Consider the following 26,401-nt stretch of genomic DNA (forward strand, 5'->3'; position numbering starts at 1 on the left):
GGGAAAATGTATTCCATTAAAAATATATCACATGATTTCGTAGTTGCATCACATGATCAGGCAATGGCGGCATACATCAAACTAAGTTCTGTTGCTGTTCTAATTTATTGTGCATCTGTTGTCAGCTGTATACTTATAAAGTCGAAAAACATTCAGAAGGAGATTTTTAAATCATACGAAGTGGACTATAATTACAAAACAGAGTATTTCACACAAAAGGTAAATGTTAAGCTTAAATTGCATGTCTGAAGCTTCCTCAACATACTCAACAGCTCTCTATGCTAGTTCACATAATGTTCAGTTGTTTTTCTTTAAGTTTTGAATTTATTTATTTATACAGAAGCATTAGAAAATATGGATGAACAGAAAAATGGTTTGTTACCTTCCAATTCTCAAATTTGATGGAATTTCAGACACTCGGCTAGTAGCTTAATTTTTTTGTTTTGTTTGTTTGGTTTTTTTTTTCCAATTCTCAGATTTGATGGAATTTCAGACACTCGGCTAGTAGCTTAATTTTTTTGTTTTGTTTGTTTGGGTTTTTTTTGTTTTTGTTTTTTTGTTTTTTGTTTGTATGCTTTTTGTACTTGTTAAATATAAAATATGCTTGATATAACTAATGATTAAGTAAAATATAATAAGAAATGACTGTAGAATAGGAAAACTGGGGTCCCGAATGCCACATTAATCAGGTAATGTTGATTTAAGTTCATTTATTCATCAATTGATTTGGGATGTTGAACTGTTTAGCACTTCAGGCATGTATTAATTTGCAGTTATATCTTTGCACAATGAAAATTTTCTTGTTATAGGTTGATCACTTTGGTTTTGTAAACAAAGACACGTACAAGCAAAGATACCTCATAGCAGACCAGTTCTGGAACAAAAATGGAGGACCAATTTTCTTCTACACGGGGAATGAGGGAGACATTACATTGTTCTGCAATAATACAGTAGGTTTATCATGTTTATTGCTGAGTTTGAAGTAGAAGCAGAAATGATAAACCTAACATCTGATCTCTACATTATGCCAGGAACAGAAAGAATATTTTGTTTTAATGATTTTCTGCATCTGTAGTTGATGCCTTTTAAAAAGAAAAATGTCAGTATTTCAAGATTTTACACATCCTTTGGTGATTTTACATTTCATGCATTTTTCAGGGCTTCATGTGGGATATTGCACCAGAATTTAAAGCCATGATCATATTTGCTGAGCACAGATATTATGGTGCATCTGTTCCTTATGGAAAGTCTGCTTTTGAGGTATAATATGTATGAAGAATGTGCATCCCTTAGCAAGGCAAAGAAATTCCTGAAGTCTTCAATTACCATCTTTTTTTTTTTGTTTTTGTTTTGATATTTGTGTTTTATCTGTTAATGTGTCTTGCTGTATATTAATTTGTTTAATCACTAATACCAATACACATATCAGTTTATATAGCAAAATTCTTCTGATTTTATCTGATTTATCTTCATTGTATTCAAGTAGCAAGATTAGTTGTTCTAAATATATGTTGAAAACATTTTATAGATAATAAATGAAAGTGTTTAGTAATAACAATTTATTATAGAATTCCTGTTACTAAAAAGTTGCTGCTATTTATGTTCAATATTTATAGCAGCATAAAAGAATATTGATTTTTTTTCAGGATCCAGCCAAAATGAACTATCTGACATCAGAGCAGGCCCTGGCAGATTACGCTGTTCTCATCCGACACCTGAAGTCTACTATACCAGGGTCTGCGAGCAGCAAAGTCATAGCATTTGGTGGCTCATATGGAGGGATGCTAGCAGCATGGTTTAGAATGAAATATCCAAATGTTGTTCAGGGGTAGGAAAATTAATTTTTGAAAGGAGAACAATTTCATTTCAAGAGCATTCCACTGACATAAAATAATATAAAAAAACAGTGATGTATGCCCTTGTGTGATTGATCTTTAGCCACCTCTGGTCCTACCAGTATATGGACTTTTGTGGCAGGTGCTGACTGTGATTTCATTATTATATACATGTACTAGCATTCCTTGTTTTAAAGGTCTTTAGCTGCATCAGCCCCTATATGGACTTTCTTGGCAGATGCTGAATGTGATATAATTTACAGGGTTGTCTCAAAGACCTGGGAGCCGGGGAATTTCCCCGCCTATAATGACATAATCTCCCGGTTACTTTGGTATCCCTCCTCGATCCCCTGTTAGCAGAGGAACCCCAGATCCCCTTCTACCCTCTTAATATCCCAGTCTTCGAAAAATCCCGGGAGTCCGAAGCCCGGGACCTGGTAAAATTGGAAGTGGGCATGTAGAAATTGCATACTTACAAGCCCGAAGGGCATGTAAATTCTGTGGCCTAAGCCTACGTATTATCAAATCAAATAGTACCAATAACATTAAATGTACTTAAAAGTCTGATTTTTCATCTAAAGTGGAGCACCTAATAAAATTTTAGCGATAGTTTATTCTATCACGATTTCCAAGGAACTCTTTTGCAAAGGAGACACAAAAAGTGTACAGGTTGAAAACAATATTAATGGCGAGACAATAGATCGATAGAAATGGATTTTGGATCATTTCCTTGGCATGAAAAGGCAAATGAGAATAAAATTACTTGATAAAATTACTTGATAAAATTCTGGGCATGTAAATATTTGTTCGGGCTAGCATAATAAGTGGTTAAACCTGCCCGAAGGGCATGTACTGAAAAAAAGATTTGGCGAAGACTGATATCCCCATCTATTTTAATTCTTAGGGACAACCCTGAATATAGCATGTACTAGTATTCCCTTGTTTTATAGGTCTTTAGCTGCGTCGGCCCCTATCTGGACTTTCTTGGCAGATGCTGACTGTGACGCCTTTGATTACACTGTCACTGAGACCTTCAGGAAATCCTCTCAAGCCTGCGTAGATAACTTCAGAGCATTATGGAAAACACTTGACACCTCAGCTTCACAAAGTATATTTAATTCATAATATCAAGTAAATGTGTGTATTTCAAAAAAAAAATATGCATGATTATAAAAAACACAACACTTACTCTCTTCATTGACTTGGTATGTAGGGGATCAACATACATGTATCATTTGTTGACAAGTCATTGAAATTTCAGTAGTCATGTTTTTCTTTTTTTAATTTATATTGACATAAAAGAGTTTGAACTTAAGTGTTACTGGAAATGTAAGTTAATATGTATGTATACCAGTTTTGATATGTCTGTAGTACTCATAAACAATGATTATTTGTATTAATTTTGCTGCAGGTCTCTCAAAACTAACAGAAATGTTCCACCTCTGTAAACCTCTGAAGAGTGTAGAGGAAGTGGGTGCTCTGAAGGGCTGGATACAGTCTGCCCTTGTCTATCTGGCCATGGTGGATTATCCTTATCCATCCAGCTTTCTGGCTCCTCTACCAGCCTGGCCTGTCATGGTATATATCTATTATATACATTTATTGTCTTTATGTCTTGTAAGTTAGAGAAGTCTCTTTAATACATGTATCAAGTTGTCTCCCTGTAATATTTATAACAAGTTGTCTCCCTTTTGCAGACAGCAAAAAAAAAAGTGTTCTGTCTTTATAAATTAGGTGTTTGGGTGAAAATATCTTTACTTAAAATAGTTCTTTAAATAAACTTTCAGGCAGCCTGCCATCCCATGTCTACTCCACTGAGTGGGGACAATTTGATCAGGGGGGCAGTGAAGGCAATGAATGTTTACTTTAACTATACAGGGACCACACCCTGTTTTGATATCACAGGTCAAGCCACACCGAATCTTGGAACCTCAGGTTGGGACTACCAGGTACATGTATTACATTGTAGTCAAATTGTACTTTTGCCTTATATTTTCACCAATTAATAACATAATTGTTACATATTGAAATAAAATATTTGTTGAAGATATTCTTTGTTAGATGATCTCTAGGAAGCTGTGTGTACAAAATTTGGATGTATTTGCAACCATTAATTTCAGTTTTGGTCAAGTTCTTTAAAGTCTTTTTTAAATGGAAGAAATGACCAGATCGACTCTTGAGCATCCATGTTCATGTTTTTAGTTATGAAAGCATTATACTAAATTACTACTTGTTAAAATCTAAAATTGTAGTCTTGCACAGAAATGGTGGCACCTAGTTGCTCCAATGGTAAGACAGACATGTTTGAGAAATCTGCCTGGGACTTCAATGCCTACACAAAGGGTTGTGTCAAAAACTGGAAAGTTAAGCCAGACATTAACTGGTTAGAAACACAATACTGGGGCAAAAACTTGTCTTCCACATCCAACATCATATTTAGGTCAGTAACCAATCAATACAATATTTATGTTTATAGTATTTAAAGTGATAAATAAACCTGTAGTTCTTGCTTACAACCCTTTGTCATGGTATTTTCTTGAGTAACTTTGATAAGGTTGCATGAAAAACATTTATACAGTTTATTTCATTAATCAAGTAAGTCATTTTAATGTATTCAAAGCAGAATGTTATGGCTGAAAATTCTTTGTTAAAAGTTTGCTTCGTTCGTTTTTGGGATAACTTAATAATAATGAAAAAGTAAACAAAAGTAACAGTGTTAAAAGTAGTTTCATGGACAGCTTTTAAACCTTTGTTGGAACTTTATTTTAAAGTAGTGGACAAATTGCCTTCTAAAATGATTATGAACTGTTTATTTTAGCAATGGTTTGTTGGATCCTTGGTCCTCAGGAGGAGTTCTAAAATCTCAGTCAGATTCCGTTGTTGCCATAGTGATCCCTAACGGGGCTCATCATCTCGATCTGAGAGGTTCAAACAAAGCTGATACACCAGACGTTATCTCGGCTCGAAACATGGAAAAAAAGTACATAGCCAGCTGGATCAAATCACCTTAACAGAGCAAAACAAGAGAGTTATCCACCTTTGATCTTCCAATAAATTTGCATAATACCATGCTTAAATATTTAAGTGGAGGACATTACAAGGAAAGATTAAATTATTTTGTTATTATAAATCTCTAGTCTTTACAATATTGAACTATACCTGTATTATGAAACAGTGCATTTCAAGAACGTTTTAGAAAAGCATTTTTAAAGGAATTTTTGTACTAGTAATTTAAACCATACTGTATTGAAGAAAAACATTATTTAAATTCTTCATTACTGCTTGTTATACTGTGAACATTCCATAAATCTATACATAATTCATGGAATGTATACATTTTATCTACTTCAAAGTGATGTACTGCGATTTGTGTATACATAAACTTCATAAATCAGAGACAATATTTTTGCTGCAGATTTTTTTATTTCATTTTATCTTTATTAAATTCAATTTTTATACTACAGTATGAGTTCTTTGTGATTTTAAAGTACATTGGGAACAGCTTCAGGAAGAAAAACTGCCAATAGGGCCAAATATACATGTATACTGGAAGAAAATTAGTCAGTTCGATAATTTAATATATTCAGACTTCATACTTTGCTTTGGCTTTGTAATCCACATAAAGAGAGAATTTTCCGTATCTGTTGGAACAGTGTTGTGTGCTGAAAAACATTGACAGAATTTTCACATAATCCCTGGTATCTCGATCCTAGTGATAAAACATCTTATTTTGAGCTCTGAATAAACGTGCTCTCCATTGAAGAATCCTTTGAGTTTGGACTTAAAGTGTGTATAAAGTGTAAAGTGTGTATAACCATTTGCCAATGAAATTTAGAGGATTTATAGAAGGTGTGTATTACATACTTGGACTGCTTGATAACACAGAAAAGAGAAACATCATATTACATTTAGTAAATATTTACTATGCTACTTCAACCTGATGTTTGTTACATTTGAGCCATGCAGTATGTAGTTCAATTCAATTTATAGTTAGGTCCCTTTATTGCCAAAGCCTTGATCACTTGATTGTGAAACTCAATAACAGTACATGGGATGTTTCTCGGAGACAAAAATGCTGGCCCTCAAATTGCAAAAATGACCTGTTTGAATTTTCCATGAAAATATACACTATTTGCCTTTGACACAGATTCTGACCTAACATATTTGATATGCAGGTGACAATGAATGGCACGATTATAACAGGTTAGTGACATTATTTCAAAATAATCTTGGCCTGTACTGGTAATCTAAAAAATTTCCCATTAGAGAGAGAAGTCCAACAAGAAACCATTCTTTTTTTATGATTTATTTCATCAGTTCTTGCAAATTTCAAAATTATGTATCAAATATTTTTAAACACATTTTTAAAAAAATATCACTAATTATGCTTCATAAAAATGTTACTTCAAAAGCATTTTGTAGATAGTGTTCTAACAAATGCAATATGTAGCAAAGTGAAATTAGTCAAACTAAAGTTAAAATACTTATTGTAAAAGTGGAATACATGTACATTGCGATGGTTTTAATTTTACTGTGTTCACAATCAAAGAATTTTCCGCAAACATTAAGCCTTCGTGAATATTATCAAAATATCTATGTAGAATTTATACATTGTATATCAAATACAAGTACATCGCATACACAAGAAAAACTATTCATTATCAATAAAATTCTTAGGAATTGATAATCATTTACAAACACGGCCAGGCCAATAACAACAGATGTTTAAAGTTAGTTTCCTAAAATATAAACAATTCACGATTTCTTTTGTTTTCCAAATTTTTTAAATACAAATACCTTATTATTTTAATGAGGCATTTAGTGTCCGCAAAATTAAAACCATCATGAAATGTACCAAGATATAAAATCGCGTATATTGAACACGTTAAAGACATTTACAGTATCTGATAAGAGATAAAGTTTTTTTTTATATCAATAAAATATATTGCTATTATTTAAAATTTCACATATAAATGTTTGTTTTTCTACAGATATAATACAGATATTGTTCACTAACCAGTCAAGATCAACTAGGCATAATAATATCATATAAAACCAGTTGAACACAGTTTTGTCATATCTTTCAAAGAAAGTTCATAATGGAAAGTCAGAATAAATAAAATCCAGAGAATAAACAAGTTTGATGAGTGAACTTTCTACTGGAATTTTTTATGGTATAATTACTACTGGAATATTTGATGGCATATTGTCATGTAAACAAAACGAAGGTGATGCATTTAAATAAATGACCTAGACTAGACTTTAATTCAGGTTTGACTTCCTACTCTGTCCCTGGGTATTAAACGCAATTCAGATCCATGTTTTAAGAAAACATTTCCTGCAAAATAAAGAATAACAGAATGAATACTAAGTACAAGTACACTGAGAATAAATGTTTAATTTTCATAGTACAGCAGAATTTGATATGTAAAGCTAAATTTAAAAAAAATCTTCAAAATGAATAATAGTGATTTCTGCTTTTCACCTTTTTATATAATGGTAGGCTAAATCTGTGTAAAATGATCATAGAACAAAACGATAGCAAAGAAAATTACATATAAATCCATAACTTTATATAGGACTGGTCTTTTTGAGCAAATTGTTTTAAATCTTGGTCAATACGTTAAAAATAACTGGCTCTTTATAATTTTGGACAATAAGACACTTACCTGCACTTTGGGCTGGGTTGATTCCTATTCCATCATTAGTAATGATGGCACTAGTGGCAGGAGGTACCTTAAACTGAAAACATTAACAATACTTTTAAATATATATAATTACTCAAATTCAAATTGAAAATATTAACAGCACTTTAATAAATAATTACTCAAATTAAATTGAAAATATTTCAATGCATCTGCAGCAAGAATATCTGCACTGAATATCAAATATATCAAATATATCAAATATTAAAACTAATATACATAAAATATTAGAAGTATTTAAAAAAATAAATTTCCAGAGTTCAGGAGTGTGTAGTAATGTGACTGTAATGAGAATTACTTTGTGCTTTATTTCTAACATTTCTGAGGAATTTGTATGGAATATTATTATTTACTTGATATAGGATAATTGCTATAAATTTAAATTCCATATTTATCACAAGACAATGAACTTTATATGTGAAATATGTGTAAAATATGCAGATATTACCATTATTTCTCACTAAAAAAATGTAAGGATAAAAAAAATAATAAAATCTGCATTTACTGTCTTATGAAAAAATGTGTGAAATGCAAAAAGGCTTTTGTTTGGAATAACATCTTCTGCAAAAAGTGTCATATTACATATTAAAGCTATGGAATTCAAATATGACACACTTAATTAAAAAATATTTTCTGGTAATAAAAACTGCATTTCAAATATGTGAGGTTTTAGTTACTGCTATCTTCTTTTCCCTGGCAAAATAAATGTCAATGATTTTTCTCCGATACTTCATAAAAACCCGAAACCTTGGCATAACTGGTATAGAGCCTACCTCTTCTGCTGCGAACTTCAGCACTGCAGTGAATGGGGTTTGTTCAGGTACACTTAACCTGAGATGAAAGGAAATATAAATTTCATCAAGTAGTCTATAGACTGGCTTGTAACATAAATATTCCATTCACAACTTAAACCATCCAATTTCAGAAAGGGTGTAGCACTTGGGCTTTGTTTACAGAATGCATTGTCTAAGATCTGTATATTTATTCCAAAAGTGGGGCGTGTTAAATAAGGTTACCGTAGAGTTAATTATACTTGTATTGAATATGGTGACTTCAATAGAAATAGTGAAAACCCACTTAAATGTGTAATAGTGCTGGAACCATAAGATCTCTGGTACCTGTTTTATTGTACGGAGTTTTTAAGAGGAGGACATGGAAATTGTAAAAGTGTCAAAACTATCCCTCAAAATATTAATTGGAATTTAACATTAACTTACTAATAGTAACATTAACTTACTAATGTGTTTACTTTCAAAAGTTCAAAAATCAATTGCAAAATATTTTGCTTTAAAACTGGACTTAGGATTGATTTTTTTTTCACTGGTACTTATTTATCATTAAAATTTTCAAGGAAATTAATCTGTTTGAAATAAACATACGTGACTTTAGTTAGAATGAAGAATTTGCTTCCGTCTTCAGAACACATACAATGGTTTTTACATCATTCATTTTGATATGTCTTCAAGATTCTTTTGAAAAAATTCTAAGTTTACAACAGGAACTATAACAAAGACAGAGTAAAACTGCAGTCAGATGACACTACTTTAAGCTAAATGGGGGGGGGGGGATGCTAGACCACTTGCCAATTTCTATGTATTGGAAAGAAATAAAGGAACAGTTGGGATAAAAATATAAATAATGTATTTCAGTTTTTTGAAAGTTGATTGAGGTGAAAAGTAGAGCTAAGGAGTTGTGATTTCTTGCAATGTAGCAGTAATGTGTTCCTCACAGTAATTCATATTGGTACTTATTTGTGGCACAAAATGTATGGCAGAATCATGCAAATGAAATTTATTCTTTTAAATTAAATCATGATGGTAATTCTACTGATTCCAATAAACTAAAGAAAAAATACATATCTATACATAAATAAGCCCTTTTAGAAAAAAAAATGTAGTCAAGCAATTTGTGTTTATGTTGATAATTTGATATATTCAATTTAGCCCTTATCTCCAATCCTGACTTTATTAAACCCAAGTGTTTTAACATTGTCACAGGTGATGTTTCTGATTGTTTAAAGATAAACCATGCAGGTATAACACAGCAGTCAATGTACCTATCAATTATACACTGTGTTTTTATTACAGGTATTACATTTTTGCAAATTTGACAACCCCCCCCCCCCCAAAAAAAAAAAAAAACAATAACAACAAAATTGGCACTCCCTAAATCCAAAGTAAATCTGCCACTTTATTATATAGTATGACTTTAGAAAAAATTGCGCTCTGGGAGAGGTACTAATTCATGGCAAACAAGAATTAAGGCAAATGGTAGGGGGGAGAGTATTAAGGTGAAGGAACAAAGATTCCTATCTTAAGCATAACTGGCATACTTATAACAAGGATGATTTTTACCATGTGTGACCCTGTCTAGTCTACCCTTCATATAAACAAAGCCAAAACTCTTCCCGGGAAGTAAAATTCTTCACAAAAATTTAAATTAAAAACATGGGGATTGTTCTGTAAATTCAGCATGAAAGCTGCAATCGAAAACTTTGAACATAAATTTCATGATGGAACCAGAATGCAAGAATAAAAAAGAGAAGCAAATTGCTATGTATACTTAAATAGGAAAGGTTGCATATTGCACTATATGCTTTTAGTGTGTGTATGTCTGTGTGTGTGTGTGTGACTATGAAAAAAAAAGAAGATTATAATGTCAAAAATGGAAAGAGGACTGGACAGAAAAGGAAAAAAAAATGAATGGTAACAGCTATCACTTCCCCGATTTCTATTTTTTAACCAACATTTGTCAAACTGAGATAGTTGACAGAAAATTCTATTATTATTTATAACACTATAAAGTTTCTTCATGTTTCTAAAAGAGTAATGAACAGCTGTTAACTGATCAAGATGTCCACTCACACTTTGTATGGTAATTTTGGATCCGAAGTCAGAATTATCTTGAACGTAACCTTTGACCTGCAAATACAAGTAAGAAATTATGATTGACTTGATAATTATCCCTTTAATATACAAGCACTTCACAAAATACACACAATAACTCTACTTACATGTTTTCTGTGTATAAACCGGTGACACGCAATACCGGAAGTGGAAGAATTCCCAACCCCCTATTATGAATGCGCCATCTACCGAGGAAAGCCTTTCCTATTTAAAGCAATAGATCATGTGACTTGAAAGAGAGATAGAGGGGAGATTCTCTTATCACATTTCGAACTTTAAAGGCAAAATGGAGTTAACCAGATTTCTACTTGTGTTTACTTTATGTTTAATTTCAAGGACCATCGCTTTTGAAACAAAAAAATTATCTCAGCCACTTAAACAAGACATTTTAAAGCTGAAGGAGCCGGTGAGGGAACCGAGTGAAGCCAGAATAAGACATGCAGACGAAGAGGAGGATGAATTTGGTAATTATAATAAGTATAACGCTGGCTGTTACATTCACTAAAAGAGGGGGGGTGTTAATTTTTCTTTATCCTTAAACAGAAGAAAATCGTTTGAAATCGCATTCCCATTCAAAGAAATGCGGCAAAGCAATATTTATTTATTTTTGATAGATGAAAGATGTGCATAAAAAGATATAAGGATTATTAGATTTAAAATTTAAAAAAAAAAAAGATTAATTAAAGTGAATGAAAGTATTGAGTATAATTATTAAATTGAAGTTTACAGTTATTTGAATGATATAAAAATTTGTAAATTAAATGAATTCCATTGAAAAGATGTATCAATAAATTGTCAAAACGCATTCTATTTGAAAATTGTTATGCAAGTTTTCCATAATAAATTTCGGTGTAAAGACTTGTGTAATTGATAAAAAAAAAAAAAAATGATAACGTCTTGACTGATTTAAATAGAACTGGCGTAATTCTTCAGTGAACTGACAACAAGAGATTGTCTTAAATATTTAAGGGGAAAAATCAAAATATTAGTAAATATACGTCACGTTTTCACAAATGTAAACTTTCTAGCGGTGTGAATGCACTAATTATTTGCTCAATATCAGAATATATAGCGGTGTAAGTCGGAGACATTCGTACTGCACGTTAATCTTCTGAGCTACTGATAGCGACTCGACACACTGGGTCAACGGGTATCTCAAATCGTACGCAGGTTATAGATATGAAATTTTACCAGCTTCGTGCATTTCATTCCTTGCTATGCATTTATTTCACTGCTAAAATACTGCTTAGTCATTATTCTTAAGGACTTCGATCTATCATTCAATACATGTAAAAGTAGACAAAGGGGGAAAAATAGAAAGCACGTTAATTAACTACAGTATTGTCAATTCACAGGCGACCATTTGAGACATCTCTTATTTTTCCGCCAGTATTCTGTTGCTAATTCTTTCCCATTAAATGTCAAAATAAATAAGTTAAAAGGAGGTGAGTTTTTGGATGGCACTCGGATGTATTGTAGTTGCAGACCTGAGAAGTGCTGGGTCATGCCGGGTTTTGGGCACTGACGATGTGAAGCCGTGCCTGGAGTTCGCTGTCTCTATTTGCGACAGGACGGGTATCGAATTGCCAATCCATTGTCACGAATAACCCTTGCGGACTTCGTTATTCAGAAAAATAAAATCTTCGATGGATTCATATGTCCCTCTTTAATTATTCTTAAAATATCATTACTCTTAATTAAAAGGTATTTTTTATTTGTTTTATAGCTTTGTTAATTTTTTCTTTTGGTCACACGTTTGTAGGTATAATGGGGTGGAGGGAGTTGAAGGGACCCCAGCATGAGTATTTTGTTTTTGACCAGATTGAAAAAAATGCCGCATTTAGTCCTTAATAAGCTTATCACACCAGATGTCTCTTTCTCACGCTAGCTGCTGTCATTGTACCATAAGCACGATTAAATCGAGATAGGTGGACAAAAAATTCTTGACATATTTAGGATACTGTCCCGAAGCTTAAGACCAAAAATTATAGAATGTTTTGTTTTCAAAACAATATATATATGATCTATGACATTCGCCAAATTTAATCCATTGAAAAACATATACTAAATAAATTAAATAAGATAAGTAGAATAGTAATTTTCATGCAATTTTACTTTGAAATCTTATGTTTTCGATCAATAGGTTCACAATGGTCATTAACGCCAAATTTACCGATAAGAAAACATTTGAAATTTATTGAAATTTGTTTTTTCGACTGAACTAATATATATAAAAAACTTTTAATATACCACTAAAACGATAATAAACTCCCCAAGATATGGCTATTTTCAAATCTTAATAGGAAGGTAAATGTGATTGATTTCTTTGACATATGGGTGGTATTCCCTTTCATCAATTATTTAAACTTCTCACACTTCAAGAAATTCTTTAAACACATAATTTGCTTTACGACAAAGTAACATACAGCACTTGTATTAGAGAGACGGTGACGGGATAATGGATTAATGCGATTTATGTGCTTAATTTGGACAAGCGGACAGAACATGCTATCTCCGAGGTCCCCAGTTTCTAAAGAAAACCCCAGGCAGTCCTTTCATGGAATGAAATTTGTTGGGTATAAATGCATCGGAGGGAATCTAAATTGTGCTTGCTGTTAAAATGCAGATTTGAGGAATGTTACCACAAGATTTATAATCCAAGAAATTTTGGGGTTTTTTTTAGTAGAATGAATTTATCACCTGAAAATGTTTATGCACAGTTTTATAAATATTATATTTATCATTGTAAACGATCACTTCAGGTCTTTGAAATCTTGTTTAAAAAACACATTCAAGATTCTCCAGCTTTAGTTCAAGTGACCCTGTTCAGTGGGTGAGAATGCTTAATTGGAATCTCTGACAGAGAGTAATGGCGGGGTGTAGATCGAGTTCCCCCGTCCTTATCACCGAGTGTTTGCACTAGCCGTTCGTGCCCCTTGCACGCTGCATTGTAACAAGTGATCACTGACTCAGTTATTGTTTCTTGTAGATAAATAAACAGATTGAACCTGAAAGCTAATATTTTGTTTGTTCAGCGAAATGATCTCCTGTCTTAAAGAGTCTCGGCCGCGGTACCAGGTACCCAACTGTCGCGATAAAAAAGATCGTCTCACCCAAAGTCTGGCATCGCGGTACCGATGATCCGCAATCATTGCCGAGATTTACACTGATCTCGTATCGAATTAACAAATTTCTCAACCTGTAACATCTCTTAAGTGTGATTACCCTAGATCTTGTCAGATTGAAATTATTTATGAGGAAACTATTATGCCATTTAAAATTTTATTTATGCATGTGTGTATTACTGTGTGAATGACGACAATTTAAATACATGGTTAATACTTTAAGGCAATGTGAAGTTGTGGAAGATTAAAACTAAGACATGTGAACTATCTTTACGAATTCATCTCAATTTAGGGGACCATGAGGCAAGCGAACTTCAAAAATTAAAGTGCATGTGTAATTGGCTAATAATTTTAAATATACATAGACCATCGTAAAAATAATGATTGTTCGTACTCAGGATTAAAAAAAAAGAATTGGGTCGGGAGATATATTGGTAGGTAGGTAATTTTTTTAAAGAAATTTTAAAGATCAAATGCTGAATTTTCAAAATTTATTGAAAATGAAGGTATTAATGAAATTAAAATAGTTATTGACTGGATCAAAAAATTCCGGAATGAATAACTAAAAATTAAATAAATAAATTTCATTGTTGTTTACATTTATGATAAGCATTTGCAAAGTGAAACACGTGACTGATCTTACAAGAGAAGGGAATAATTTTGTCAGAAAAATATCTTTATGTAAAGTTAGTGAATGTCGAAACAAAACAGAGGTTCTATGCATTACAGACTCCCGGTATTTTCCCCTTCTCACACCTGTAATTTCAAGAATTTACATAAAACACGGGGGTCTCTATGAACTTTAAGGGATATTTCTCATTTCAGAATCATTTCACAAAGTTTTATGTTCAAATTATGTAAATTGAATCTCAATTATGATCTGATATTCCCACTATTAAATTTTAAAGCTCAGAAAATATGTACTTTAGCACTTGATGTCCTGTAATTTTAAGTGTCGTCTTTTTGACTATGAAAAACATCTTCAATGTTTTCCGAGTTACTGTAAGGTATTTAACTAACTTAATAAACCCTGGCACTTTTATCGAATGTCTTTCTGTTTTGTTCAGTTTGATTTTTTTATATGCCTCACTGTATAGAAGTGTAAAGGAAATACGTTGAACTTTCACTTGAGTTTTGGAAACTGAGTCATTACTACTGAATCTCAATTAACATTACAATACTTCTTACAGGTCATTTGATATAGATAACTGATAAAAAAAAATACATTGATGTTTACATTGTAGTTAAAACAAATACAAACAAACAAACAAAAGTAAAAAAGAAGAAGAAAAAAAATACAAACTTGCATGTAATATATACAAGTAATTTAAAGATATAGCCCTTTGATTTTTTAAAGGTTGTAAACATTTTAATCGTGAGCCAATGTTTACCCTCATGTTTTTAGTTTCGCTATCAATTTACTATATGAACTTATTAGTGTAATATTAAGATGTTAATAAATCAATGAGATTTCTATCTTCTATCGTCTGAAACGGCGTAAATCTACATGAGTTGGCCGGGGTTTTATTTTGATTGGAAATTTAAAACGAAAACCGCAGCTTGTCATTGTATCTGAAATAACTCTAAAATTGGCTTATTCAGACATAAAATGTGGCGATCTACCCACTGTCCATTGCGGTCACTACACGGGCACTGGCCATGAGATGGGACAGACATGGCACTTACAATGTGACCCCGGATGTTACTTAGTCGGATCAGGGGAAATAACCTGTTTAGGTGTTCCGGACCCCTTTCACCATGTGGCAATATGGGATCATATGCAAGGAATGTCCAAATGCGAGAAAAGTAAAATTTATTTCTGTTTAATTTCAATATTTAAAGTCTTCTGACTGGTTGTTAAGAATATATAAAAATTGTGAACATGAGTGAAATATGTTAATCGATCATAATGACACTTCAAGCATGTTGTGGCGTCCCAACTCCACCTGCGCATGGTTACATTGTTGGAACCAACTTTCACCTGTATCAAAATGTGACAGTTAAATGCGACAAAGGTTACACTCTAAACGGAAGTGACGTTCTCCAGTGCTTACCCGTTCCCAATCCTAAGGCTTGTGGCATGTGGGTATACGTTACCCAGTGGACTGATTCATATTGCGTTCCTAGTACGTGGTACACGATAGGGAAACATATAAGGATGTGAAAACGAATAAAATTATTTATATATATCCTGAAAACTCTCTCTCCCTTCTTCAGTAGGTAGCATCCTCTCTGCATGCCTCAGGGAATTCCCATCCTCTATTAGATATCAATTTAGCTAGTGTATAAAACTGTATTGAAGCAAACTGCCTTTGAATATTTTTGTTCTTGAAAAAAGTGAAAAAGTTATAATATTCGGTGTGAGGAAGTAATCCTTTGTCAACCCTATATAAGAAAGATCCCAATCTTTTTCAGATCCAATCGACACAAGACATGATCCCCAGTATCTTGTGAGTTCTGGAGGCGTAAAGGAAACACCAGGTATATTTAAATACGACTATCATTATATTTAGATACTGTCATATGGCCGTTTTCTAAGAATTTAACTCCTTTAATTATTGACAATTACCATTTCGGCATAAAGTCAAGAAAAAAAATCTTTTAAAGAAATTGTATTTTTGCTAGAATTGAATAATAGTTAACATTTATCTCTTAGAAAATTATTTTTATTTCTTGTATTATGATCTAAGTTCTTTTATCCGGATTAAACTATTGATCAAATGGAAAAGAAACTCTGGCTTTTTGTTCTTGAATCAGGATATCCTGTTTCAACTAGCTTGTCTAAATCTGAACGAAATAGAAAAAGAAAAATGACCCACTGCTTACAAAAGATGAAATTTTACTATAATGATGACAAATTCCTAAAGTTAAAGAAAGATTTTAAAAAAAATGATATTAAAGCAAATTTAAAAATCAAAATGGAGAATCTAAGACAAGCCTTTGTTGAAGATGAACAATTTATATAAAGGAAACAATCATTTTTGAGTAATCTCTCATACAGCAGAGACTCGTACATGAACTATGTTAAGGAAGAGGAAGAGCTGGCACAAAATTCATATTCAGGACACAAAAAGATGTATAGATGTTTAAAGTGTTAAATCAGCAACGTACACTATATAGCTAAATCTAGGCCAAAAGAAACATGTCGCATAAAATCTGAATATAAAGTACATGTGTATTTAAACTTTTTTGGAAGCACGAATACTCAAAAATAGCAATTGTTTTAAGCAAAACAGAAATTTCAGTTGGATTTACAAGTATGCAATTATATAGAAACCCGATTTAAACCATTCAAAACTAAATTTACATGTTTAACGAAACCTAAATGAATGTCTTTGGTATTTGCTTTGTTATTAAGAATAAGAAGGATTATGGCTTATTATATAATATATCGCTTATATTCGCGAAACACCTCTGGTGGAGTGAGTAGTATTTTATTAAAGAAGCTGCTTTCAGTAGCAGCTGGTACATGTACATTCCCTCATCTTACAAGAAGACAATAAACAAGAAAAAATATAGAGTAACCGGTAATTCTCCGACTTTATAGACAAAAAATGTAAGGCTTTGTATAGATTATTAAAAGATCTAGTGATCTAAAGAGAGCTAGGAAGAGGATAAATAAGTTATATGCTGTATCAACACGACTGATCGTCAAATTCTGAGCCCCTCAGAGAGCGTTGCAAGTAGCTAAGTCCGCGAGCAAAATTGGAAATACGCAGCTTACGTCATTTCCATCTGTTACAATCAAAACATTTAATGATAGACAATGGAATGGGCGGGTAGAATTCGGCACGGACGTCTGAGAAAACATAGGATTGAAATTCTAGTTTGAAAATCATTTTCAATCCACCTCAACTACTCTAGAAGGCAATGAGTTACTGATTGACCCAGAAGACAAAAAATTTCAATTTCTGTATATTTTGAAGTTATATAAATCAGATTTTCTGACCAATGTTTTTTAAAAAATGTAAAGGGACACATATTGATTTCTGTTAGGTGTGTGCAAGCATGTGTTGGGAGTTGGGGGTTGGACGGGGGTGGGGGGGGGGGGTGGAGGGGGCTGAACGATATAAAAAAGAAAGCTTTTTTTTTTTTTAGTTTGGACAACCCCTCCCTTTTCATGAGTGTCAAACATTTTTCAGTGAAGACAAAACTAAAGAAAATACCTCTTGTCATCCTAGAAATAAATATATTTTGTAATATGAAGGCATGATCTGACTCGACAATTTTTAAACCCCCCCCCTTTCTAGAATCATATAAATAGCCATCCCCTGAAGAAATAATATCTGTCTTCTATGACTTTAACGTGTCCTTAAAATTATAGGCTAAAACCTCATATAAAGAATGATAAATATGAAGTTCAAACAACATGTATTTGGGAATTGAAATTATTTGTCTTTTGGATCATACATTCACACTCTGCGTTTGAAAACAGCTCAGGTGGATTGAAAATGAATTTCAACTCTGCGTTTGAAAACAGCTCAGGTGGATTGAAAATGAATTTCAAACTAGAATTTCAATCCAATGTTTTCTCGGACGTCCGTGCCGAATTGTACCCGCCCATTTCATTGTCTATCATTAAATGTTTTGACTGTAACAGATGGAAATGACGTAAGCTGTATATTTCCAATTTTGCCAGTTCCGCGGTCTTAATAGTCATGTTTGCGTAGAGTGAAGGAAACAGATTCTTGTACATAACTTGTGCAAGTTACATGTATAAATTTGTAACACTTGCAGGCAATAAATTTTAATGTATGAATGTTATTGTCCATGTCACACTACAGTGTCATGAGTATGAGCCAAAAGTCATACAAAAGACCTGGTGTGTGTACAGTGAAAGTAGTCATGAATGTGAAAGGTTAAATACCAGACTTTTGTTCAAATGAGCTTAAACAAAACATTGTTGCCGAAGATTCACAATGTAACTCTCACTGATAAGATGATGAAATAGTGCCCGGAAAGAAGAGAATATTACAAATTAATATTTTATGACTATAGAACCTTTACAAGCACTATAATGGTCTAAGCGTTATCACAAAGACTGTTAGATTACGCTTCCTTATAAGGAACGTTAAGAAATCCAAAATTCTTGCTTTATATACGATTTTTTAACATTTTGCGTGTTGTCCCGAGTGGTAAACTCTTCTAATACCAGAAGATATATGTAGGTAGAGCACCGTTTAAGGTGGAACAACCCTCTGGTAAGAGAGAGAACAAGTACCCAGAAGACCATTGTAGTTAATTCATTCAAAACCCATATACTATAGTATAAATACATGCAAACATTGATATTTTTTCTTTTGTAAGTAAAATAACATTTGACCTAAAACACTTGTGCCTATTTCATTTAACTCTTACAAATTGGAATATTTCTACCTTTTTATAGACAATTTTAAAACTTAAGTAATTTATTTTGTACCATATGTAGATTTTCAGTATTTTTCTGCAACAAAAATATTTTAAAGAAAGATAAAACCTTGCTGATGAATGCATTTTTGTGTACAAGTACAGATAACAAAGTAATATTCCCCCATAAAAAGCAGTGCTTCATTATGTTTTCTAATATGAATTTGAATATGTATGATACTGAATATTATTTTCGTATAAATGTACACTGTGTATACCTCTTATATTTTTAATTTTATGTTGTGATAAAAAAAATCATTGCTCTTTCTAGACACGATGTCAAATTTTTCTTCATAACATGGTTAGAACATTAAAAACATTTCTGAAAAATTAAAGCGCTTCATGCTTCATCCTATTGTCCATTTGTATCTATTGTTGTTGCTGAAAATCAGTTTTGGAAATTAAAAAGAAATGGTGAAATAAAAAGCACCTTAAATATTTCTCTTCTGTAAATCACTTGGCTATATTTCTATCTAAGAAAAGGTATTTCTGTAATTTAAAACTTAGAACGGTCATTTTCTTTGCTTCTGTTTGAACAATTTGAATTTATTTTTCATGTTTTTTAATATTTAGAATAAAAGCCATAGGCACTCCCCAGCTTAATTGTTAAAAAATATATATCTACTATAGTAGATATACATTTTTTAACAATTAAAGTGGGGAGTGCCTATGATAAAAGCAAGATTGATTAAAATGATTACTTCTTTTTTTTTGGAAGTATTGGAAACCGAATCGGAAGACAGCGTCTGTTTACAACCGAAGAAAACAGGCCCCTGTAAGGCAAGGATGGAACGATACTACTACAATGTCAAGAACAAGGAGTGCGAAAAGTTCATTTATGGCGGATGTCAGCGAAATGACAACAATTTCAAAACTCTGGAGGAGTGCGAAGATAAATGTAAAAACTGAAACGGCGATCTGGATTATTAAAATGTTCTCTCTCACTGTACTTTTTCATTTGAAAATTGGACGATTTATACAATACCCTCAACTGGGGTTCACAACTGCATTAAGTATGACGATTTTCATAAAATTGAGGAAGACACATTTTTAAAAACAAACTTTCTGATAAGATGTGAGATTTTCCTTTTGAATTTCCTAAATTAATATACAGAAAAGCTTATTTTAACTTGTCCATTTTTTCCTATTTTCATTAGAAATATATACAATGACTTATCTTATTACAAAAAAAACCTCCAAAATTTCTTATACTGGGTGAGGCAATACTAGCAATGCATTTGATATTAGTTTTGAATTGTAATTTGAAGTAGAATTTGCTACAAGATTACAAATAGTAAGGAGGTATACATACGTTAATTTTGAAACGATTGTACGATATATATGGGTTTGTTAATTCCTCGATTGTAAAAGTTGTTCGACATTCACGCAAGCGCACGACCTCTTTCCTGGCATTTCCTGTTGTCTTCTTGCACCTGATTAGCAGACGACAAAACACAGCGAATGGTCAGTAAATGACTTCCACTTTGTGGACTTATTTTGTTGTTCATAGTTTATGTTGTTGAAGCCTTTGTTATGTAACTTATGAAATAAATATCGACACCTAAAACTGAGGGTGTTACATTTTTTCACCAGTTTGTTGTTTTTAGTTTGTTTGTGTTTGATCTGGCCCTAAAGCCATAAACTGAGAACAACTTTTAGTCAAAAATTCAAATCAATATAATTTTTTTTTACTTTTGATAATGAAATAAAATTTTCTACTTATGTATAAATTTGTATATTTTACAAACTTGCAAATATTTATGCATGTATGTTGAATAGAACTCAAGATATTCAAAATCATTTGACTCAAGTCTGTCCTCAGTTTATGGCCTTCAGGCCTGTTCTCAGTTTATGGCCTTCAGGCCTGTTCTCAGTTTATGGCCTTCAGGCCTGTTCTCAGTTTATGATCTTGAAGCCTGAAGTACTGCTACGGAAGTAAAACTCTCTCAGGTAATATGCATCTCCAGCATCTGGTTTAGTTGTGTGCAATTACTAGTATAGAATAAACTGTGTATTTGACTATTGAATCAATCAACTATTTTTTCAAAACAGTATAGTTTCAAGGATTGATGTATACTGTATGAGTATTACTTTGTCAGTGATACTCGTGTAAAGTCACATGCAATATGTACTGAGGAAAATGGTTATCATTCGACAAATAAACAAATAAAAAGCAGAAGAAAGAAATTTAGAGATTTAGAATCAGTATAGATGAAATAAAACAGATTTGAAGAGGGAAAAAAAATTGAAAATGCTGCCAAATTGTCTAATATTTGTCACTGATATTTATGGTGTGTTTATTTATAGAATCTGTATCTGTATTGTTTGACATTGATTGGATTTTTAAACCTGAATCCACCTTATAGTGACTTATAGTTGCGATTTTCTGTATCTTATTAAATCAAACTTCAAAATCAAATCAAAATGGATAAACAAATCATCAGAAGGAAATTTTTTAAAATAAATTACAGGCGACTTTACACACCATGCTGCAATCTCATTCTGATGAAAAGTGTTTATCTGGAAAAAGTATGCAACACATACTATAACAATTTATAGATGAGTCCAGGTCGCAAAGGTGAAGAAAACAAACAGTGACCAACCTCACGAATCTTATAAACCATAGAAATCGATCTGCTTAAAAATATACAATATATTTTTTACAGGTCTCTAAATATAGATAACCAATAAAAATACAAAAATATTGATAATTTACATCGTAACTAAAAGCAAAACTACGGAAGCCGGTAAGTGTCAGGTAGAAAATATTTTATCTGGCGGCCGCCACATAAATAACTGGCGGCCGCCAGATAAAAATATAATTAAGATAAAAAGATAATTATCTGACGACCGCCAGAAAATTATATGGCGGCCGCCAGAAAACTTTCTGGCGGCAGCCAGATAAGTTATCTGGCGGCCGCCAGATAAGTTTCTGGCGGTCGCCAGTTATTTATGTGGCGGCCACCAGATAAAATATTTTTTCTACCTGGCACCAACCGGCTTCCGTACAAAACAAATCCAAAGAAAAAAAGAAACGAAAACAATCAAACAACCCTAAACAAACAAAAAAGCTAGATCAACAAACCTATCCCCCCCCCCCCCCCACACACACACCCATTCACACAGACAAACCAGAAAAATCCCATGTAATGTTAAAGCATAAAGATTTATTTATGTCCCTTTGGTTCAGTCTTGTGGCAATGTTTACCTACTTGGTTGTGGTTTCGTTATCAGTTCACTCTTAACTTTGAAGTTTAATATCTAGATGTTAATACAATGTGGTAAAACAATTTGACTTCTGTCTTCAACTGTTATATCGTATGGAACGTAATAAATATACATGAGTTGTTTAAAGTATTTTATATTTGTGTGGGGAAATTTAAAAAACCAAAGAACATGTAAGTTTCTTTCAAAAGCTTATTCCTGGATCTGAAATAATTCTAAATTGGCTTATTCAGACATAAAATGTGGCGATCTACCCACTGTCCACTGTGGTCACTACACGGGCACGGGCCATGAGATGGGACAGACATGGCACTTACAATGTGACCCCGGATGTTACTTAGTCGGATCAGGGGAAATAACCTGTTTAGGTGTTCCGGACCCTTTTCACCATGTGGCAATATGGGATCATATTCGAGGAATATCCAAATGCGAAAAAAGTAAGATTCACCTCTATTTTAATAATTAAAGTCTTCTGACTGATTGTTCAGGAAATAAATTCCATAAATTTTGAACATGAGTGAAATATGTTAATAAATCATAATGAAACTTCAAGCATGTTGTGGCGTCCCAACTCCACCTGCGCATGGCTACATCGTGGGAAACAATTTCAACCTGTATCAAAATGTGACTATTAAATGCGACAAAGGTTACACTCTAAACGGAAGTGACGTTCTTCAGTGCTTACCCGTTCCCAATCCAAAGGCTTGCGGCGCGTGGGTAGGGACGGATTCACACTGTGTTCCTAGTACGTGGTAAAAGATGATATAAGTAAATGTTTTGAAAGTGGTAAAGGGAATTAAGACATCAACCTACCTATGGTCCTAAAAACCTTTTTCTTCCAATGTGAAGTATCCTCTTTCCTCTTTGCCTCGGAGATTTGTATTTCTATCATTTATTAAGGAGAATTTGACTAGAGTATAAAATACTAGTAGTATTAAATAGCCTGTCACTGAATATCTTTCTCGGGGGGGGGGGGGGGTTGAAAAAGTTATATATCAATCTAAGGAAGTCACCCTTTGTCAACCTTTTGTACGAAAGATCCCAATCTTTTTCAGATCCAATCGACACAAGACGTGATCCCCAGTATCTTGTGAGTTCTGGAGGCGTAAAGGAAACACCAGGTATATATTTGGATACGACTATCCTTATATTTAGATACTGTCACATAATACATTAGACAGGACCATTTTCTGAGAATTTTATCTCTAGTTACCCTTTAAGGTTTTGGCTATAGAGAAATCACACACAATCGCAAACATGTAGTAAGTGTCACGTGGTCAAGCTGGCTATCTCCAAAAAATCACACAAATTCAACTAAATTTTAATAAATTTATTTACAAAAAAAAAAAATAATAATAATAATAATAAAGAAGATTTCAAACAGACAACCACACTCTGATCCACACACTCTTCCACACTATTAAACAAAAAAAAAAATAATAGCAATTGGTAACCAATAATCAGACAATTAACCAATTAACCCCGGGTATAGATTTCACTCAAAGTATCATTGCCAAACATGTTCACAGATCAATGATTATCCTTGTCATAATCATCAACATCATCTTCGTCAACATCATCATCCTCATCCTCGATGCAGGAATGAAATCATTAGGTTTGCCATTTCGTCAGTGTTCGTATAACGAGCTAATACAATGTTACGTGGATTGACTTATCTGTATCTGTCCACCCCCAGTGAATCTTGTTCCACACACAGCATCCTTCCGGGCCTTAGTCCTGGAACCTTTCGCTGTGTTTCGAGGATCCCCTCAGTGCATGTATTCAGCACAGGTCATACCAGTGTCCTTGACGCTACAATGACGAATATTTTTAAGTCACATGTTTCACTAAATAATGTTTGGCAACACTACTATGTTTGGCAATTCATTCTCATAAATAAATAAATCAATCAATAGGTATAAATTATAATGGTTACCAGTTAACATAAGTCAAAACAAATTATTGCCAACATGGCGCACCTTACTTTCGACTTCCGGTCATTCACTTCCGCCCAGACATTTAAACCAAAATTTAAATGGACAAAATATTTCACATAATGTAACAAATCTGAATACAAGAAAACTGCGTACAATAACACCTTTAAACTCTATCGATACAATACAAAAGCCATTCGAACACTCTCGCTAACCGTCACACCTGACTGAACAACAGGTAAAATTGTGAGAGCTGGCCAAGTTCAGAAATAAGAACGAATACGTATTCAGTAATAAATTTACTTAAAAAAACTATATACATAACGAATATTAATAATATTATAAGTAAATACTTACCACGGACCTGTCTCCATGCCAAAGCCAAGATACTGATTGTATGGCAGCTATTTGCATGTACACTAGCTGCTTCAATTGTAGAAACGTGTCTGCAGCTACGCTTCTCTGCCGGGAAAGACCAGGCCTCATTTGTTCTGGTCGGCCAAGCTATTTTGCAAGGGCTTATGGGTAGATGGGGCATAGGGACAAAACGCGGGAAATACAAATAATATGTACAAGTAAAATAGTGATTGTTACAGTAAGGTTAATATCTATCTCTCAGATTTTTTTTTATTTCTCGCAAGTCTGATGCTCAGCTCTGCGTAATTTTAAAACTCTCATGGTTTCTCACACAAATAAAATTGTTACGATGTGATATTGTGTAAGTTACAACAAAATGTATTTTAAAGGTGATTTTTTTTTCACTAATTCAGAACATAATTTACAAATAATATTTGGTAGGACTTGGATATACTCTTGGTTAGAAACATGGCAATTGTCAACCTTTTTTTGGGGGGGGGGGGGTTCTTCCCCATTGCATGCGCTTTTACAATCCTTTTCTTTAACTATCGCAATGATTCGCCTCTCCTGTAATGTTAAATTCTTGAAGATTCTCTTTTGACTATGGATGACTTTTTTTCTTTCGTCTAGACACAGTTCCTGTAACTTGTATTTTCTGTACATTCACATGACTCCATAACGCAAGATGATAACACAGTTTTTCTCTAGCATCTGTTCGGCTGCTTTCCATATTTAAAACAGGCATTTTTCACAGAAAATATCTGAAATCTAGCTGCAAGTAAGATCCGTCCCAATACAAAATTACAAAGTTCCAAATCACAAATATAATAATAACAATGGTAATAATTTACCATGAAAAATAAGCAATCCTTCATTATCCGATCTTTTTGCTTGATTTCTATCAGCTGCTGTATCCCTTTTCGGCTCTACAATGAAAACTATATGAACTGAAAAAGTATGCGGAGCTGGAAAAAGGGCGGGCTTCTGTACTTGAACCAGGAAATTTACTACTTGCGAAGTATGAATAAAATAGAAAACTGTGAACAGGTTAAGCTTAAAAATAAAATTATGGCAAATTTCTAATGGCAAATAAAGATAAAAATCATAAAGCAATTTCAAAAATTAAAAAGAAGACCTATCTTTACTGATTGATTGATTGTATGTTGTTTCACGTCCCGTTCGAGAATTTTTCACTCATGTAGAGACGTCACCATATACCGGTTAAGGCTTCATATTTATTACTCAGCATTCAGGGCCATTGAGCAGTGAGGGTTCTTTCTCGTGACACGGGGCCTCGGTAAGGTCTCATCCGAAGGACCCGCAACTCTCACTTCAAAGTGCCGAGCGCTTGGCGAAGGGACAGGTTCTACCTATTTGTTATCGACTTAGGCCAGTCGTTGCCGTGATTCGAACACACAACCTTCCGATCACGGAGCGAGCGCTCTACCGACTGAGCTATCGTGACGGTCCAATCATTAATTGAAAATGAAAAAAGTCTTCCTTTTTAAACAAGAGGCCCAAGGGCCTTAACGGTCACCTGAGTATAATACAACAATTTAGAGGATCCATAGAGTTTAAAATGAACTGAAAGGTGAAGCTTTGTTGCCCAAAAGGAAGAAAAATAGGATGATCAGGATTATCAAAATGATTAGTCTAGTATTCATTAACAATTCATAAATTAGGTTCTAATCTGTCCCCCATTTATCACTCTCACCAGACAGTATATAAACAAACTATCAGTGCTTCTGCACTCTTTTAATTCCTTGTTGAAATCTCTTACATTGGCCTCTCTTGGTCTTTGATGAGCATTTAATAAGACAAGATATTTTTGTCTCATTTTTATTTATCTATTACTTACAAGTCTACCTGATCATTAAAACTATGAAAGTACTTTTTGTATTATACAAT

The 26,401-nt window shown here is 33.0% G+C and overlaps 1 protein-coding gene across 1 annotated transcript; it reads left to right on the plus strand.

Moving 5' to 3' along the window:
* Positions 1–61: 61 nt before the first annotated feature.
* On the plus strand, positions 62–20,569 carry LOC133173754 (lysosomal Pro-X carboxypeptidase-like). Its single transcript, XM_061308777.1, has 14 exons — positions 62–219; positions 810–950; positions 1,159–1,260; positions 1,647–1,828; positions 2,786–2,943; positions 3,241–3,413; positions 3,623–3,784; positions 4,088–4,275; positions 4,654–4,822; positions 7,497–7,567; positions 10,783–10,910; positions 15,174–15,377; positions 15,987–16,052; positions 19,696–20,569. Exons 1-14 carry the CDS (start codon positions 64–66, stop codon positions 19,884–19,886), a joined length of 2,091 nt encoding a protein of 696 aa, XP_061164761.1. The 5' UTR covers positions 62–63; the 3' UTR covers positions 19,887–20,569.
* The last annotated feature ends 5,832 nt before the right edge of the window (positions 20,570–26,401 follow it).

This window comes from Saccostrea echinata, unplaced genomic scaffold (assembly GCF_033153115.1).
Source record: "Saccostrea echinata isolate AGI-Se365-2 ecotype Australia unplaced genomic scaffold, CSIRO_AGI_Sech_v1 ptg000056l, whole genome shotgun sequence".
Taxonomy (NCBI): domain Eukaryota; kingdom Metazoa; phylum Mollusca; class Bivalvia; order Ostreida; family Ostreidae; genus Saccostrea; species Saccostrea echinata.